This window comes from Pelodiscus sinensis, chromosome 4 (assembly GCF_049634645.1).
Source record: "Pelodiscus sinensis isolate JC-2024 chromosome 4, ASM4963464v1, whole genome shotgun sequence".
NCBI lineage: Eukaryota > Metazoa > Chordata > Testudines > Trionychidae > Pelodiscus > Pelodiscus sinensis.
Genome location: NC_134714.1, coordinates 47,881,601 through 47,901,816, shown reverse-complemented (window position 1 = coordinate 47,901,816; position 20,216 = coordinate 47,881,601). Strand labels below are relative to the sequence as shown.

Below are 20,216 nucleotides of genomic sequence, written 5' to 3'. Positions count from 1 at the left end.
AACAAACATGGGCTTTCAAGAGACCTCAATTGCACTGAAAAAATATATTGTAGATTTCTTTTCATTGCAAAAATGTCTTAGTTCTGCTAACTTACGTAAAGCAAGCATCTGGAGTTGGTATTAAAAACTTAGACACTGACAGACTACCTCAAGAAAAAAAATGAGTATCAGAAATTTACAGTGGACAATTACTTAAGAGCTATCTGTATCTAAATGTGCAGTAATCAAATTAAGTTTCTACTTAATATTGTAATTATCAAGAACACAAAATAGTGATTTTATTACCAGAGTAAGCAGTAACAGAGTACAGTAAACTGTCATTTAAAACAGTGTCATAGTATCTACGATAAGCAGCAAACTGGCTTAAACTAATGCACTATATGCCTCTAGGGAATGACAGGCTCAGAGACTGGATTTTAACATCAAAATCTATCCATTAATCTTGACTTAAATATAATCTACTCTACAGTAAGAGGAAGAATGGGCATTCAATGAATTATCTCTTTGAAATATAGCAGGGGCACATTTACTAAATCGTGTTAGTAGAAACTCTAAATTTTACTACCATTTACTGATTCTATGTTTCTCATTCTATAAATCTTGCATAGCTGAGGATTCTCATTTTAGCCTAAATAAAAAAAAACCTGGCATACTAGCCATTGGATCTCCACACCACAAAGATCAATTCCTCAAGTCTATTATAGACAACTGATTAAATTCATAAATGGAGAGGTTGAGAGACGAATGGTTGTGTTTACAGACACTTCATAGCTTGTGTTTCAGTAACAAGCTATAGAGGTGAAAACAAAACAGTGAGGTAGACTTGGATAAAAATAATGGACGAGTCCTGAAGTCCTTGTTCTGGCAACACTCCTATTTTGACTTCAATAGAATTTGTCTTATTGATGACTTCAAGGTAGTGATCAGGTGACTTTAGAGCAATGTGTTAATTATTTTAAACCCCATTAGAATTAACATCACATAAGCTCCTCTTCGTACATTCACTGGCAAAAGTAAGTAGAGCATCTGTACACAGTAGCTTTAACCACCACACTGCATAAGCAGTGCAGAGGAATTGCAATTGCTACTCTAGTACAGAGGCAGGTATAGATATCATGGGGGAGCTTGCTGATTCTAGAGAGGGATTTCATCTCCCCAGCTCTTTGCACTTTATCTGCATAAAGCTTATATGTGTGAAATGATTTTCATTCTACCTTTTTTCTTTTAAAAAAAATCCTTAAAGACATTTTCTTGATAAGAGTCGGCTTGGATCACTGATTTACACCTTGTACTCTTTGCAGAAACAACATTTTTAGCTAAGGTAAATTCATTCATAAATATGAATGAATGAATGCTTCCTCTGAAGACACCCACTGAAGTGATAGGACTTCACAGAACTAAATTAGAAATACTGAAGAAATGCAAAAGTGCCTAGTAGAAATAATATGACCTGCATACACACCTAAATGAATTGCAATTCAATAAGAGATAGTGTTACTGAGTCCAATCTTTAATTGATTTTTTTTTCATGATTTTGCTTTTCATATCACAGGAGAAAAAATAGGTAAACGGATACACAAATATTAGATAATCAAATATGAAGCATGAAATTATGTATAGGCAACTGTATAAATTATGCCATTTCTATTTGATTTTTATAACAAGTTCTTTTATGCAAAAACACATGAAATAAGTATGAGTTTTCAGCTATTTTCCCCTTCCTTATTTTGAGCAGCAATTAGCAAAGCAAGCCCTTCACCCCTCCTCCTCTGTGCTGTCAAGCTGTTCAGAGCAGTTTGCAACCTTACAATGGTACTATTGTGAACAGTGTCTGGGCTTCCTTCCCACAGAGAGTTAAATGGGCAGTTTCTGCTGCCCATGATTGGTGTCCAGTGAAACAATACTCAAGAGCCAGGTTTTATCTACTCCACGCCAAAGAAGTGAAGCCAGGGAACCCAAGCCTTCATATCATGCTGAACCATATGCCAACCCTGCTGGCCCTAAAGGTTTATCACTAAGAATCAGGATTCATCATGTCCCTTGTGAAATTTCACTTCACATACCTTCTGTGAAATGCATGGCTTTGCTGAAAACTGAACCTTTTTCACAATTGGCAAGAACAGATGGATGGTAACTGTGGCTTTGAAAGTGGAAATTAAAAGATTTTTAATAGCAAGCATTCTTATATGTTCGAGAAGAGAACCATTCAGAAGAAAAAAAAATACATTTATGACCCATATTATTAGGATGCAATTAATCAGCAATTAAAATATTTTTAAAGTATTCCTAAAAAGTGTCTAAAATATAATGGAATTCATTTTATTAGGAGGGCAAGATTAGGATTCATGCTCTCCTGACTCTCACAGGGTAATTCCAGTTACTGAGGAACTGATGTTTAATACTTATTTTATAAGAATGTCTTTAGTTCTTCTGGAAGATATGTGGCATAATGGTGTGTGTATAATTTACTGGTACCATTTTTGGATTACTTAAGGAGTACAGTTATATACAATTATCTGGGTCTAAACAGATAGTTACATAAACACACAGATTTCAATATATAGTTTTTTTTCTTAATTGCAAAATCAAGAAGTTGGAAGAAACAGAAGATAAGTAGACGTTTAGATCCTACCCATTTCAGCTTTTTAGTAATACATATTTTTAAATCTCTTGGCCAATGCAGGATGGTATGAGTTAACTATGCGTGGATCTGCATATGATCATCAAAATAAATAGATTTGACAGTATGCTCAACCAATTCTATGAAACATTATATCATAAGATTGCTGCCTGTTAATTTTGTTAAATACAAGCAAAAAAGTCATTTGATTCTCAGAATCATAAAAAGCAGGATACACATCTTTTGCATACCCACAACTTTTCTAGTTTTTACCATATTATTCCTCATTCGAATTGTATGCAAGGTCCAAGTCTATTATTGTTGATGATGACCTGCAAAGGGTTACAAGAATATTTATGCCCTTTTTTTGCTTTCCTGTCATGTATAAAAGAAGGCTTATGTTTTTATTTGTTTTAAAATTCTGGTTGGGTTTCTTTTAAACCTTAGAACTATCAGAAACATCAAGTTTTGCCTTCCTCAGTTTTGTTGGAGGACTTCTGGGAGACATCAAGGATGTTTGCACAAGCTATAACATTTAAAAGAGGAAAATGTTAAAACTGTAACAGAAGGCTTTTGTTATCCAAAATAATAAATTAATAATGTTAAACAGGTATTAGCAAAATCTGTCAATTCCTGTTTATTACAATGAGATCATACTTCCTAAGAGTGAAATAGCCATCTCTCTTCTTACAGAAAGAGAAAATGCTGTATTTGTTTTTAGAAAACGATTGCAAATATATTTTACAATGTTGTAATTAAATAATACACTGATTTCAAGAACAGTATATTTACATTTCCAACTATGAAATGAAATATCAATTTTCCAACATACGTGGGCTAAGTCAATCCACTAAAAAATTGAGACAAGAAGGATCTATTATACAAAATTCCATCAACTGTATGAAAATATGTGGCTCCTAAATATTTTATTTCTGTAATAGAAACTGACCAGTGGTGCCAGTAGCCCACCTTGAGCTTTGTGAAGTAGCCAATTATGCTAGCAGAGAATCAATTTTGCCTCATTTATATTTGGCTCTTTCATCTCTTTCCAACATGTCTCTTGGATCTGGATAACAGAACAAAGCTGTGTTTCAAATTCAGAAACAATGATTAAATACCTGTGTTTTTCACATTAAAATTGTTACATTAAATTAATGCTGATCTAGCGAATAAAAAGAAAAAAATCTTGATAAAAATATCAGTATTTTTGAGTTTGAGGAGGAGCAAAGTTTTCAACTTTTGATAATTTCAGTTAGTTACCTTCTAACATCCTTTGTTCTGAAGAAATAAGCAAAGAAGAAAGTGAATTATTTATGTATTCTTACAGAAATACACATATACTTTATATACATACATACATACACACACACACCCCTCCCAAAACTGCTTTTGCAGCTATTTGAAGTGTCTGTATGACAAACACCAAGATAAGATTTTAAAAACCAATCACAAATGTTGGTTCAATCTCTGGTCTTTAGTGGCTAAAATTAAGGCATTTAAAGTGATGCTTTGGAATTATTCATTGGAAAAAATTCTACTCTTTCAACAGGTTACTAATAAATGATGTCTGAGAACAAGCTTGCACCACCCTTAAGGTCCAATTGTTACTCAAAGCACTGCCTAATCTTGCTCCCTAGTGTTGCATTTTAGCTCTAATTGCATGATCAAGCCAATAAATTGGACTCAAGGGACAAAAAACCACTATCAAGTACCTACCCTGACAAAACCAAAGGTTGCAAGAAAATGCACTGCAAACACAAGTAAGGCAAGACATGACAAGCGACGGAGAGGTATCAAAGCCTGAAAGACAGTCATCAATACTGACAGATTACTGTAATTCTGGCTGTCAGGATGATCGATTTAAGCAGCATATGCCAATCAATACGCTCCTCATTTACTGAACAACATTAGATATATAGTTAGGTAAGATGTCCCTGAGATAAGACAAACTACATTTAACGAACATAAATAGCACAATTTATGCTTTGGAATCTTGGTCATTTTTATTTTTAAATTGGGAATAAAACATCTCACAGTAATACAATTATCCATACAAAATTTAGCTTACATAGTTTTATCGTTTTGAATTTTCACTATTTATAGGACTACTGTAACATTTGAATATATTCTTAAAATAGCTCACTTCTAACATAAGATCCTAAAATGATTTATTTGATTTTAGAATTTTTAAATATAAAATTTCTCATGAATTAAAAGATGTTTCCTTTTCTTGAGTTTTCAAAAGGTTTGCTGCTCTGAGTACTTGAGCTGACTTTGGTTTACAGAAACCAAATCCTTCCTATGTACCCTTCAGTATTCCTTTTTACAACTACTCATTATTGTTTAAACTGTCCATTTGAAATCAGTGACAAGTGGACATATTATACTATTTAACTCATAATAGAAAACTACACAAAATGGTTTGAACTTTTATTAGAGTTAAACATAAAATAGTTTTAACTCCACTACTGCTCTCTAATATTTAGGTAAACTTGTTTTAATGCAGCAAGTTGTACATTTTGCTTGGTGCTTTGAAACTGGAATATCTGAATTGGCTATTAAAAATAATCTGATATGGACTTAGACCTCAATTTTTTAAGAGTAAATAGTTTGACTTGCAAAATATAATAATTTAACTTTTTAAATTTTGAACAGTTAATTGTCAAAATTACCCATGGCAATGTGCTAGCGAGTCTGCACAGAAAATGCTTAATTGTTGTGATTTTTTGCTTGGACCTGGGAAGCAATTTCCTTCATGGCAAAGTGTGATGAACTTTGAACATAGAAATACAGAACACTGGAATAGACCTCAAGAGGTCATTGAGTCCAGTCCCCTGTCCTCATGGCAGGACCAAAACTGTCTAGACCATCCCTGAGATGTCTACCTAAACTGCTCTTAAATATCTCCAATGATGGAGATTCCATAACCTCCCTAGGCAGCTTATTCCAGTGTTTAACCACCTGAAAGTTAGGAACTTTTTCCTAAAGTCCAACTTAAACCTCCCTTGCTGCAGTTTAAGCCCCTTGCTTCTTGTCCTATCCTGAGGCAAACAAGAACAAATTTTTCTCTACTCCTTGTGACAACCATTTAGATGCCCAAAAACCACTATCATGTCCCCCCCCATCTTCTCCTTTCCAGATTAAACAAGCCAAATCCTTCCAGTCTTCCTTCATAAGTCATGTTCTCTAGACCTTTAATCATTCTTGTTGCTCTTCTCAAGACCATCTCCAATTTCTCCACATCCTTCTTGAAATGTGGTGCCTGAGACATCCTGCCTTCCTTGGCTCTTCTATTTGGATTATGTAGCATAAAAAAATCCCTTATGATTAGGGTTCTTGCGAATTTTCACCTAAAATAATGTAACTGGAATTTTTCAGATATCTCCATCGGTGGAAATAAGTGGAAAAAATCATAATCCCTGAACCTCTAAAACGATCTCAGTTATCCATTCCTCTCCATTGGTGGTGAGAGAGAGTAAGTGATGTACATTTTACTCCATGTATTTATGCCCCAAACACTATTGAACTGTTGAAACCCCACAGCCAAATCTTGGCTGATCCTGTGTTTTTAGAAATATGGTGCAAGTCCAGCAGTTTGACAAAACAGCAGCAGCACTCAGTACAAAGGCAGCTACAAGAGGATGAATCTTTCTCTATTTTCCGGGGAGGCCACAGTGATCAGTGAGAATTCTTCTCTCACTATTTGGGGATGGGAAAGAGAACAAGTGCCCCTTATTACATTTATATTGGGTATACAAATATTTATGCAAAATATGATATCATTTGAATACAAAATGCTGATTTTTCCTCTTAGACTGGACAAACATGGTAGTTGGAAAAAAAAGAAACTAGCATTACCAAAATAGTGTCCTTCTTGCCTTCTACTTTTATATTTTTATGTTAGTAGTACCAATGTTACAGAAGAAGCCTATGACTAGGTTAATGAGCAATAAGCAATTCCAGATAATTCAAGACAAAAAACCTCAGCGTATTTCAAACTGTAATTAAAGTTGTTCAGTTGGTAAAATATTTTGTCCATGTTATATTTTTTTATATGGTTAAAAGGTCATCGAAGACACAGGTTGGATTTTTATAGTCCAGACTTCCGTCATCTGGCAACATGTATGGTGCAGCATCCTCATGGGTGCTCCGAGGCTGGAGCACTCATAGGGAAAAGCTAGGCTCTGCACTCAGCAATTCCTCCCTCCGCTGTCTTAGAACTTCCAGAGCGCCACAAATAGCTCATTTGCAGTGCTCAAGCTCAGGGAAGGAGGGGGAAGAGCAGGGACTGGGAAGACACTTGGGGGAAGAGGCAATCTGGCTGTGGAGCCCTGCAGCAAGAGGCCAGGAGCGCAGCATTGTTGCTGGGGATGCAGCCCGGCAGCGTTGGGGCTCAGGACACTCTGTGCCAGACAAGAGACGTTGAATGTGTCTACACTGCACCCCTTTTCTGGAAAAGGGATGCAGATGAGACAAGTTGGAATTGCAAATCAAGTGGAGGATTTAAATATCCCCCGCTTCATTTGTATAAACATGGCTGCTGCTTTTTTCCGGCTCGAGGCTTTGCCAGAGAAAGGCGCCAGTCTAGACGGGATCTTTTGGAAAATAAAGCCTTTTCCAAAAGGCCCCTTATTCCTCTTAAAATCAGGAATAAGGGACCTTTCGGAAAAGGCTTTATTTTCCGAAAGATCCCTGTCTAGACTGGCGCTTTTCTCCGGCAAAGCCCCGAGCCAGATAAAACCAGCAGCCATGTTCATGCAAATGCAATGAGGCTATTTAAATCCCCCGCTGCATTTGCAATTCCGACTTGTCTAATCTGCATCCCTTTTCCGGAAAAGGGGTGCAGTGTTGACACAGCCATACAGTCTTTACTAAAGAACCATTATTCCTCCTACATTGATTTCTCTGGCATAGAGGAGTTTCCTCTATTGGCGAGTACATATCTGTTATGACAGGTCCTAAAACAGGAGTGGGCAAACTTAGGGCCACAACAGAGTATGGAAATTGTAGGGAGGGCCATGAATGCTCACGAAATTAGAGTGGTATCTGGGAGGGCGAGAGGACTCCATTTGGAGATGCAGGCTCTGGGGTGGAGCTGGGTATGAGAGGGCTGGGAGCAAAGAGTTAGAAGGCCAGGAGGGGGCCCTGGGCTAGGGCGGAAGGTTGGAGACAAGGTGTGTGTGGGAGGGCTCTGGCTAGAAGTGTGAGCTCTGGTATGGGGCTGGGACTGAGGGATTTAGAGAGTTGGAGGGGGCTCAAGGCTATACTTACCTCCCAAGCATCTCTCCCAGAAACAGCAGCATGTGCTCCTTCCAGCTGGCTCCTACACAGAGGTACAGCCAGGTGGCTGTGTGTGCTTCTCCTGCCCACAGACACTGACCCTGCATCTCCCACTGGCCATGGTTCCCAGCCACGGTGTTAGGAGCAGCACACAAAGATCCCTAAACAAAGGAGGTGCAAGGGGGATGTGTGGCTGCTTCCAGGAGCCATGCAGAGCAGGGTTAGCCCCAGTGGGGGCTTGAGGGCCAGATTAAAATGGCTGACAGGCTGGATGTGGCCTATGCGCCATAGTTTGCCCACCCATGTCCTAAAGCCACAGATTTCTCATTATCCAACAGTCAATGTAATCCAATCTAGTTCAGGCTCCGCACTCTGTAGTCTCCTGGCAAAATGGCTTCTCATGGAGCAGGGTTCACAGTGCAAAGGAGGAACCTCAAACTCAAGTCTGCAATAACCTGAACCATTCTGCCCAGTGGGTTTGGGAAGAAGTATGCCATATCGTGTGGCTGACTACTCTGTTCACCAGCTCCCAATCTGTGGATTTAGACTGCTGCAGAGATTCTGCAGGATCTAGAGAAAGGAGAGAGCATCTTGTGGAGCTTGCACTAACTCATTCTAAGCTTTGGTCTGTTGGTTTCAGCTCCACTTATGGAAGATGATGATGGATGGAAGAATACTTCTATGAGTTATTAAAGTTCATTTGGTTAATATCCTCCAGTTCACTGCACATATAACTATCTTAAGGTTATGATTTACATTTTCCTCCTGACTATTGGTCTTTGTTACCTCTGATGGTAGGACAAGAAGCAATGGGCTTAAATTGCAGCAATGGAGGTTTAGGTTGGACATTAGGAAAACCTTCCTGTCCTGGTTAAACACTGGAATAAATTGCCTTGGGAAGCTGTGGAGTCTTCATCATTGGAGATATTTAAGAGCAGGCTAAATAGACATCTATCAGGGATAATCTAAAATAGATGGTGCTTGATCCTACTGTGAAGGCAGGGGACTGGACTTGATGACCTCCTGAGGTCCATTCCAGTTCTAGTGTTCTATGATTCTATTCACAAAAGCCAACCTGAAAACTTAACAGATCAATATGAACCTTTCTTAATTGAGAAAAATGTGACCCAGAGTTTGAATTGTACAAAATTTCTCAGTTTATGATAAAATATAAAAAGCAAAGTGAAGTAATATAAGATAAAGATGGACCATCAAGCATGGAAAGATTATCTGAAAGCAGACTGTTAGTCTAAGAGATGCAACAAATATGAGATGTTTTCCTACAAAGTGCTCTTCTCGGCAAATCAGTAAAAAGCATATCAAATAAGACTCTCTTCATTAGAAGTTTGAATTTTACAAGTAACTTTGAAGTATTTTCAATCTTGAAGTAAAACCTCAAAGCATTATCTCATGAATAAAACAAATGATGGAAACAATAAATACTCAAAATGAATGCGGAAAAAAAGATGTAGGGAGAAGAGTGATGCTCCTTGTATACCAATACAATTTTTTCATTAAAACCATTATGGTGAAAGGCTAAAAGTTTGGTACAATGTTAGCATTCAGGAAGAAAACAAGTGTTTAAACATAGAAAGGCTAGACAAAACTATTTCTCCAATCATTTAACTTCTTCCCTCCCTCTATCCCTTCCTATAAAGTTTACTGATATTGTCTCCTCTTCCCTTCATTTAAAAATGTTTAGGCAGAATTCTTAATGGACATCAGCCCACATTATAAAAATCTCCCCAAAAAACATTTTTCATGCTTGCCACTCATCCCCTAGCACAGAACTTCAAGAGCAAGATCATGTTATTTAAGATCTATATATATGGCAAAATGATGTGGAAAGATTCACATAATGCCTGTTTCCAACACCTAGCACTAGCTAACAGCATAAGACTGTTATGAGCAAAGTTTATCAAAGTAAGCAAATTATCTATCTTGGGTAGCACAGTTTTTGAGTCAAGAACAGAACGATCCCAATAACTGTAAGCCTACATGCATGTTTTCTGAAACATTCTCTCCATGAAAGCTTATTCTGATATAATGGAAAAAGAGGAAAGGTGGGGGCTAAGCAAGCAGGTGAGTAATGGGCTAACTCAGCAATCCAACAGCATTACATGTACTACCCCATGGATATAAAGATCCTAGATTGATCATTTGCTCTGATGGTGGCCACAGCATACTAATAGTATGCTAAGCTGTTGGGGAGAGAGTGCCTTTCGTTAGTTTGCCAGGAACTTTTTGGGTGGAACCAAGAATTAAATTAGTGGCACGGGAAGAAGCAATACTGAGCTTTACTTGTCCATAACACTGACTCTTTGAGACAAACATTTGGGGAGTGGCAATAAAGCCTGGAACTTCAGGGAATCAAATAGCTTTGGATAGCTAAGAAATTGAATGGGTCTGAGGAAAAATTGTAAAATAAGAGACTCGGAATTCCTGACTGACCCAAAATGAAATTTGTAACGGCTTCTACACTGGCACTATGAATTAAAACAGAAGTCCAACATTCTCTGACTTTACCAAATTCAGGTTTGCTCACTGAACTATATGGAAATCCTTGACTCCATATTCTCACTTATAGATCTACAAATGAGCAAGACCACTCAATATCATCACATTCTACGTATTGGCCCTACTTATCGATAGGTAAATCAGAAACCACAGAGTTTGAACATTACATTGTTCTTGAGACATAAGCTGAACACCAGAAGAAAAAAAAATCATCTATACTTGTATGATGCAAATATTGAACTTAAGCTTCCTAAGCAAGTTAGAAAACCTAGAACGGAAGTAAATTAACAACTGTGGGTTCAAAATGAGTAATTTAACTATACCTCAAGAGAAATGGCCTAAATGAAATTTAAAAGCATGTTGATCTTGGGAGAGGGGACAAAGAAATAGTTTTTAAGACTAGAAGGGTCCATTATGATCATCTAGTCTAATCTCCTGCATAACACAGGCTATAGACTCCAAGTAATTTCTGTATCAAGCTCATAACATCTGTTTGTGATATAACATGTTTTAGACAGACAGCTGGCTGATCTTGACTAAAAGGATTTCAGGTAACAAAGTAAATTATTTTAATGGATCTTACTGATAAAAATGTGCACCTACTTCTAATTTGAATTTGTCTACTTTCAGTTTTCAACCAGTGGCTCTTTCTTTTGTGTCTTATTCTGTTAAGGAGCCCTCTTCTATCAGAAATTTCTTCCTTGTGTAGATATTGATAAGAAGAAGGTGGATGAGGTAATATCTTTATTAGACCAACTTCTGTTGGAGAGAGACAAAGGGCTTTTGTCTCCTTCACCAATAGAAGTTGATCCAATAAAAGATATTACCTGACCCACATTGTTGCTCTAATCCTGGGACCAACACAGTTATAACAATACAGGCAGTCCCTGGGTTACGTACAAGATAGGGACTGTAGGTTTGTTCTTACGTTGAATCTGTATGTAAGTCGGAACTGGCGTCCAGATTCAGCCGCTGCTGAAACTGATCAGCGGCTGATTCCAGGAAGCCGGGGGCAGAGCAACTCTGCCTCAGGCTTACTGTAGTCAGCCGCTGGTCAGTTTCAGCAGCGGCTGACTTGGGGACGCCTGGGGCAGAGCAGCTGGGGTGCTGCCGGGTTGGTCCAGTAGCGCTGAGGAGCGGTGCTGCGGGACCAACCCAGCAGCGCCCCAGCTGCTCTACCCCAGGCGTCGTGGGCAGAAAAGCCTGGTCTGCTGGAGGGGAGGGGTCACTAGCTGCGCCCTCCCTCCCCCCAGCAGACCAGGGAGACGTGGAGCAAAGCCGCAGAGGACGCCCACAGCGGGACAGCCGCGGCGTGCCTGGGCTGTCCCACTGCGGGCGTCCTCCGAGGCTTTGCTCCCCGTGTACCTGGTCTGCTGGTCAGATCAGGGAGACGGGGAGCAAAGCTGCGGAGGACGCCCGCAGCGGGACAGCCCAGGCGGACCGTGGCTGTCCCGCTGCGGGCGTCCTCCGAGGCTTTGCTCCCCATCTTCCTGGTCTGACCAGCAGACCAAGGAGACGGGGAGCAGCTTTTCTTGCCCCAGAGAACGCGGGTGGCGGGACCGCGACTCATCTGGACGTCCCGCCGCTCCCGTCCTCCGGGGCGAGAAAAGCCCCGTTCGTAACTGCGGATCCGACATAAGTCGGATCCGTGTAACTCGGGGACTGCCTGTACTGTAAGCAAAATGGTAGTTATTTATAGCCAGCTCAAATCACCTCTAAATCTTTTCTTGAATTAACTGAACAGACTGAGCTTTTTAAGCTTTTCTTAGATTGGAAAACATTTTACAGACCCTGAATCATTCTTCTAATTCTCTTCTGAACCATTTTGCAGTATCTTTTTTGAAGTGTGGACATCAGAACTAGAGACAGTATTCCAGTAATAGTCTCATTAATGCCATACATTGAGGTATTACCCACTCCCATCTGATATTCCCCGATTACATATCCAAGGATCATGTTCACACTCTTAGTTACAGCAATGCATTGGGAATTCATATACAATTGATTATCGCCCATTAAAATAGCAAAAGATTTTTCAAGAGTGATACCTATAATAAAAGCCCACTTGCAAAGCAGTTACAAAAATCTATACACAAACAAACCATAACATTTTGTAACAGAAAAACGCTAAAATTACTGAAATCAAACTACATGCACCTAGACCAGGCGTGGGCAAAAGGGATTGATCTGGCCCTCGGAAGTCCTGCTGCTCCCCTGTCCCCAGGCCAGTCAGGGCACCCGGCACTTAAGAGTCAACCTGCACATTCCTTGCAGGATGGGGGCAGGGCGGAAGGACACTTCACATGCTCCCCTCACTTCCAAGCCCTGATTGGCCTGGGAGTGGAGGAAGCGTGCAAAGTCTCACACAGCTTGGTATCAGCTGACCAAAAGAGTACTCAAAAAATGCCTTCCAGGTAGCATATACTACATATTGAAGAGTGTCATGGCATGGTGGGTTAATTATCAGATTAGGAGTTGTAGTTTTGCATTTTAATCATGGCTTTGAAAAATCTTCTCTCAACAGCTCTCTCTATTTCTCCATCTTCAGAAAGGAGGAGAGAAAATACTCACCTACAAGACTTGAAGAATGTCTGACACGCATTTGCTAGAACAGTCTGTCATGATCTGCTTCTTCAAATCCCAGTCTAACTTAATTACTATTGCCACATCTTCTATGTCATCAATACATCACTATACTACCCCCAATTAAATCTGACTCTGAGGTACAAATAAAATAAATAAATAAATAAATAAAATCAACTTGGTTCCTGCTGTTTGTGGGTTTTTTTTTTAAATAAACAGGGCTCTCAAGCTGCAATGGCCCCACTTCATAAACCTCTCCACCTTGACCCTCTGCTCCTTTCTCCGAATTACCATCTGAAAAATGAAGGATCCAACTAGTCTGGTCTCTTTTATCCTCCCTTTTATACAAAATAGATTAGTATTGTCTGGACCACTCTACTCCCTTTTTCTCCCTGTCCCTCCTGCTAAAGGAGCAGCAAGAGGGTTATCCTGCTCTTGTCTTCTCCGTAGAAGCAGACGGGATTCACAGCCCAACTCACCAGGGAAAACATTTTATTTATCCTAGGAAAGTAGGTTTTTGAAACACTGCTCACAACCCTCACAGAAGAGTTTGCATTTACAGTAGATAAAGCTTTTTAATCTTCAAAGTATTATGAAGCGTACTGAACATGTTATTCAAGTTTAGGCAGATGACAATTCACACTATGTTAGCAACTAAATAACATAATCAGTTAAAACTGGTTCCCAGTACATGCTGGATGGGGGTACAAATTCCAACAGTATACAGGGAATTCCTTTCATATCAAAGCAATGCTAATTATTTAAAATTATAAACATCCATATTTTACTAGTGACCACTGTGTAGAATAATGATGTATATTAGTAGCTATAATTGGGAGCACAGAACCTGCAAACTCTATAGGACTACTTGTGGTACACATAATGTTCAGATCTTGGGACAAATTTCAATAAATAGAATTAATAAACCTGCAGATTATTTCTGTGGGATTTTTTTTATGTGAACAATAATAGCCTCAAAAGCTCACATATATTGCTACTTTGCATAGCATAAAGAAGGCTGTTTTTTCAAGGCAAATAATATTCAACAGTTCTCCTGTTTTGTTCAGCACACTCTTACGCCCCAGCTCTTTTGGAAGTCTAATGATGGCAACACAATTAGAATTCCTAGTCCAAGCCACTTTGAGACTAAAAATAAAAGTTAGACCTCTTCAAAAGTGAAATAATAGTGGGCATGCATCTCTCAAAAGAGAGAGACCCCACATACATCACTAAATGTGATCAATGTGTTACACCAATATCCATCTATGAAACTATATCATCAAATCAAATGGGACAATAAAAGCAAAATTACATTACTACTACAAAGTCAATTTCTGAAAGAATACAGGCAGTCCCCGAGTTACGCGATCCGACTTATGTCGGATCCGCACTTACGAACGGGACCGTCTACCTGGTCTCCAGCAGACCAGGGAGAGGAAGCAAAGCGGCGGAACACGGGGGCAGCGGGCAGCCCAGGCGCGTCTGGGCTGTCCGCTGCCCGCGTGCTCCGGGGCTTTGCTCTGCTTTGCTCCCCGTCCCCCTGCCAGGCTTTGCTCCCGGCGGCTGTGGTACAGCAGCTGGGGCGCTGCCGGTTGGTCCCGTAGCGCCGCACTGGGCGCTACGGGACCAACCCAGCAGCACCCCAGCTGCTCTGCCCCAGGCGTCCTGATTCAGCCACTGCTGGTCAGTTTCAGCAGCGGCTGAATGAGGACGCCTGGGGCAGAGCAGCTTGGGTGCTGCTGGGTTGGTCCAGCGGCGGCGCTACTGGACCAACCCAGCAGCACCCCAGCTGCTCTGCCCCAGGCGTCCCCAAGTCAGCTGCTGCTGAAACTGACCAGTGGCTGACTACAGGAAGCCCCTGCCCGGGGCTTCCTGGAATCAGCTGCTGATCAGTTTCAGCAGCAGCTGACTTGGGGATGCCTGGGGTTCTTAAGTTGAATCTGTATGTAAGTCAGAACTGGCGTCCAGATTCAGCCACTGTTGAAACTGATCAGTTTCAGCAGCGGCTGAATCTGGACGCCAGTTCCGACTTACATACAGATTCAACTTAAGAACAAGCCTACAGTCCCTATCTTGTACGTAACCCGGGGACTGCCTGTACAGAACATTTGAGTAATAGTTTATCAACTGATAAAAGCAAGGCAATAAATCTACACTCCTGGTAAAAGCTAACATACAGACTTGAAAAAAAAAATCTTAATTCAAATTTAAACTCTCCTATTCATTATTTAAAATGGATTCAACAAGAACATACATTTACTCTGTCAAAATAATAACAGAAGACGTCAATCTTGGAAAGTGGAGAAATGCAAAAAATCCACAGACCATTTACTATGTGATGATAAATGGATAAAGTATGAAGTTATACCATATTATATGGTATTAATTTTTAAGTGGATTAGCTTACCTTATTCTTTTATTTTCACTTCATTTCGTTCTGGAAACTTATTTTCTTAGGAGTTCCTTGTTCTAAGGTTTACAGAAATATACAATTCCACCAGGAAAAGGTAATAACCTTTTCAGATGTCTCTACCATACATGTCTATGTTCCTCTGACGATAGCATTGTGTTCTTAATCGCATTTTGCAACCATGTATCAGGTTCCACAATAATCAAGCACATGAGCAGCAATAATAGAAAGTCAATTTTCTCTTTTTGAAACAAAAACAATACCAGTGGAATTGAAAAAGGAAATTACATAATACTAACAATGAACAAATATCTACTCTCTCTAAAGGAACAAGTTGCTAACAATACAAAAAAAAAAAACCCACGCTATTTTTGGAAAAAATCTGTATACAAAATGAACTTGTATGTTAAACTTTCATTCCTTATTTAATAGCACAAATGGGTCTTCTCATTTGGGCAATTTTAAAGCATTAATTTGAAACTTCTTAAAAAATCAGTTTGAAATATATTTCCTGAATTAAGTTGATAGAAATCTAAGATCTAAACAAAAACATGACATATTTTAGACCTGCAAAGACAGTGTTATGTGGAAACTGTACAGGTGAAAAGGATACAAGTTTTGGTACAATGGAATCAGTGATTTCAGTGCTCGGCTTGCATTTATAGCAGTCGCACAAACCATAATAGGAAGAATTTTTCCATTAACAATAGATCCATCGAAGAGAGGACCAAAGAATGGAACCTGAATCAGAAATTAATAAATTCAACCCTAATATGAAATCGCTGCTATAACAATTAGCAATCAGCATTAACAATGGAGTACTCATCTACTCTTTTTCCTCCTCATCTCTGGTTAATCACAATTATTCATGATAGACCTATTCTTTCATGAAAATGCATAGCCATATAACTGCATGATATCCTTGGTAACAGATAAAGCAGAATGTGCAGAAAAATTAAGTAACCATTTGAGTATTATGTCTCATCCAGGGTTATTTTCAACACTTTCTGCCAAAAGCCTAATAGTAAATCATATACGTGCCAATTAAGAAGTTGAAAGGCTAGGTGAGAGGAAATGATTACTCGCTTTAAAAACAACTACATTTTTAGATACAGCATGCAACTATAGTGTGGAACCATCTATATGTGCACATAACTGTCATTTGACTGTTACTGAATCTTCATTCACTACTCTCTCCCTTCCACCATCCCTTTTTTGTTCTCACTTTTTATATCATATTTACAATCAGTATGTATTTTTTGAAGCAGAAATCAATCACATGTGAAATCTTGGCTCTGCTTCAGTCAACAGGAATTATGCTGTTGATTTGAAAAGGGTAAGGATTTTACCCCATGTCTATACTTTGTACTTAGCATACACTGGGAGCTAAGTACATGATTAATAAAATCAGTGTGAATGCTTTCGGCTATGTTAAAAAATTCAAGTATGTTTAGAAGTGGAAGGCCTGACTCCCTATTTGCTCTAAAATATTTCTTTCATTGCGGTATTCATTATAACAACTTCCCGCAAAGATGCCAAAGCTTGCGTATGCATGGACATTATGGACCGATATATGGCTAACTCCCAGATGTGTGTGCAAATTCAGGGTTTGCATACACAAACTTATAAGCATTTTTTGAAGTCAGGTTAAGACTAACAGAAAGTTTGATCTTTATCCCCAAAAGTCCACAGAATTATCTGGATCTAATATTTTCACATTTTATTTTTCACTGATTAATTAGCATCTTGACTCCTTTGTCGCACTGAAGCGACTGCGTGTGGTTAACCGGCGATCTGTGGAGCACCTTCTGCAGTGTTAGTAGCTAAAAACAAGGTAGAGACCTAAGTAGCAACAGTTACTGGAGTTACCACCACAAAGATTTTGTATAACTGCAGAAAAGAAGACATTTGTCCAATATGCTTATGATATGACAGCTACTCAATAAGAAGTCTAATAAGATGTGATTCACATTATAAAAGGGTTTAGTGCAGTATTTTTTTCATTACTCATGCCATGGCTCGACTTTGAGAATACTGAAGTTACCTAGTTTCATTGGTGAAGTCATTCATGTTCCATTTAAGAAGATGCTTTTAGAGCAAAGATGTTCCCTTAAAGCAATTACAAATAAAATATGGCAAGAATGCAACCCCTCATATTTATGTAGTAAAAAAAATGTAGTTTTAATTAAAATATGTGCATCCTTGATAGTACCATACCATTTATGGCATTAGTGTCATACTCAATGCTACTACCATACCACACTGAATGCCATACGGTCTACTGCTCATTTCTCTCACATAGCATTTTAGTATTAATATTTATAGTAAACAAAATGCAGTCTTGTAAAATATAAATATGTAAAACCATGCCACTGATATCACACCTATAAATTATACAATTCAACCATTCATTGCTGCTTCCTCTCCAACAGCTGCTCAAGCCGCCACTGACAAGTAGATCTGGAGCAGTTAATGAGCGTGGCTATGAGAAACAGATAAAGAAGGCAACCACACTTAATTCCCCAGGTCAAAAAGTATTTAAGCATATTCTTTACTTTAAGCAAGACAAGTAATCCCACTGAAGTCAACATATTTAAATAAATTCTGAAACTGGGTCTGAATGCCTGTGTGGTTGTCTAAAGAAAGGTCAGAAATGGCTGTGAGAAAAAGGAAAGGAAAGCAGAAACACTGAATGGAGCAAGAAAGAAGAGAGCCTGTTTAGGGCATGGATTTTGGATTTGGATTTATGTACTAATACAATAAAATAAAAATCTAACGAACCAGACTAATTTAATTTAATCTAATCTCAGAGTTGAAGTGACTACATAAAATACTCTACCCTTTGTTCTTGCAATTTATATTAATTATCAGAATTGCTTGATGGGATTAAAAATCTTTTGTTTGCAGTTGTTTATTTTTTTCTATACACTGCACTCTGTATACATGACTTCTATGTTGTGGCTATTACTACTATCATAATTAAAGGAGGATTACCTTGTTGGATCGATATATCACACCATAAAAAACATCAGCATATATCTAGACAACTCACAAGTTAGTCAACACATGAGGAAAAGCAAAAAAGAAGCTCCTACCTCGGGTTTTTTCATGATCTGGATACTGAACATGTGGTTTTTCATTGGATAGATAACAATAAGGACATCACCGAATTCTGTAGGAATTATTCCTCTCCTGTAGTCTCGAGTATGCTCTGACCAGACAATATGCACTTCATCATTGCCTAAATGTCTTAGCTGGAAAAAGAAGGGAAAAATGAAATAATTTCTAACAGATGAATACACAGTACTTCAGCTGTTCTGATATAGTCCAGCCTGGCATGCCAAATGCCAGTCAGAATTTGTGGGGTACAGAGAGGACACATCCAGACTTACTGCAATGCCATGATTCAGATGTAAGGCAAAGCAAACATTCACAATGAGGTCTGTATTAAGTATGTTCATATCATATATGACTTTAAATGCACAGCTATGACAATATAGACTATTTCCAAGTTAAATCTACATGTTTCCTTAATAAAACTGGTAGAAGATGCTCAGTGGCTTGTATCTGACTTATGAAAATACATTAAATCCTCACAACAATATTAATAGGGACTACATTCATAAATGTAAAACCATCCTTCTCTTGCCCAATTGTAAATGGGCATCAAATAAATAATAATCACAGAGAAGACCATAACTTGGATTTTCCATGTTCCCAAAACCACTGAAACAACATATATATTTTTTCTTGAACTTGAACACCCTTGCAATTTTCAGTGACCAGAAGTTTTGTGATAAACAATTCAAAATGTGCACCAATGAAACTACTCTTGCAAATAATATACTAAGTTAAAAGAAATATTTTAATCCATTCAGGGTTTGACTTTCAAAACTGTTCACCATTTGCTTAACTATGCTTCATTGAGAGTGGCAAAACTCCAATCATCTTCCAAGCACATAGAATTAGGCCAATGATGAACACTTTTGAAAATCTCAACATTATACTCCAGAATTCACCTATTAAAATCTGTTATTTTCAGAAAAATCATTATAAAAATGGCATGAAGTAGCTTCACATTATTATTTCTCAATGTATTTTCTGGTCCAATGGGTTCAGTGTACAGATAAAAAGATGTTTCATCCCTCTTAGTGGCAGCCCTGAAAAATCAACCAGGCATCTGAGAACAGCTTCCCCCCTCACCCATCATCACCAATAACAAAGGTTGTATATGTGACAAATTAGGTCTTCAGTTACACCTGTGCAATCCCAAATTATACCACAGATGACATCTCTGTTGGCCCATTGCCTTCAGTTAGCTTGTACAGTTTTATCTGATTGGAATTTAGTCAACTACTATGTTGATAATACTCAAGGAACAGAAACCAACTCACTGAACTATGCTGGCCCTGCTTCCCTGAAAACAAACACATACACACACCCTCCGCCTCTCCTACAAACATCTGTTAAATAAGAAAGGGCCACTTTAACACAGTTATTTTAAGAACATATCTGCACCTTAAATAAAAGAAAAACCTATGCAGCATCTCTGGATAATAAACAGATACTTCTCAGGAGAGGATGATTTTGATTTACTAATATAATCTACAAATTTCCTAAGACACTATTTAGGATTTGCTTAAAATGGGGCAAATTTTAGAGCCTAAATAGGTTGTTAGTTGTCATCTTTGCATTACAAGATTGTGCTTTTGTTTGTTGGTTTGTAACTGGATAAAAGAGTTTTTAAAATAAAGATTCAGTGAAGGGTGGCACTTACGTTTCTAGCACAGTGGTTCCCAACCTTTT

The 20,216-nt window shown here is 38.5% G+C and overlaps 1 protein-coding gene across 6 annotated transcripts in view; it reads right to left on the bottom strand.

Moving 5' to 3' along the window:
• The window catches only part of RALGAPA1 (Ral GTPase activating protein catalytic subunit alpha 1), a 230,850-nt gene that overhangs the window by 27,752 nt on the left and 182,882 nt on the right, over positions 1-20,216 (bottom strand). For all 6 annotated transcript variants that reach the window (XM_014570781.3, XM_014570783.3, XM_014570782.3 and 3 more), the window contains 2 exons: positions 18,506-18,664; positions 16,024-16,151 (listed from right to left, as the gene is read on the bottom strand). In XM_014570781.3, the coding sequence (XP_014426267.2) occupies positions 16,024-16,151; positions 18,506-18,664 (287 nt within the window). The remainder of the gene's footprint in view (positions 1-16,023; positions 16,152-18,505; positions 18,665-20,216) is intronic.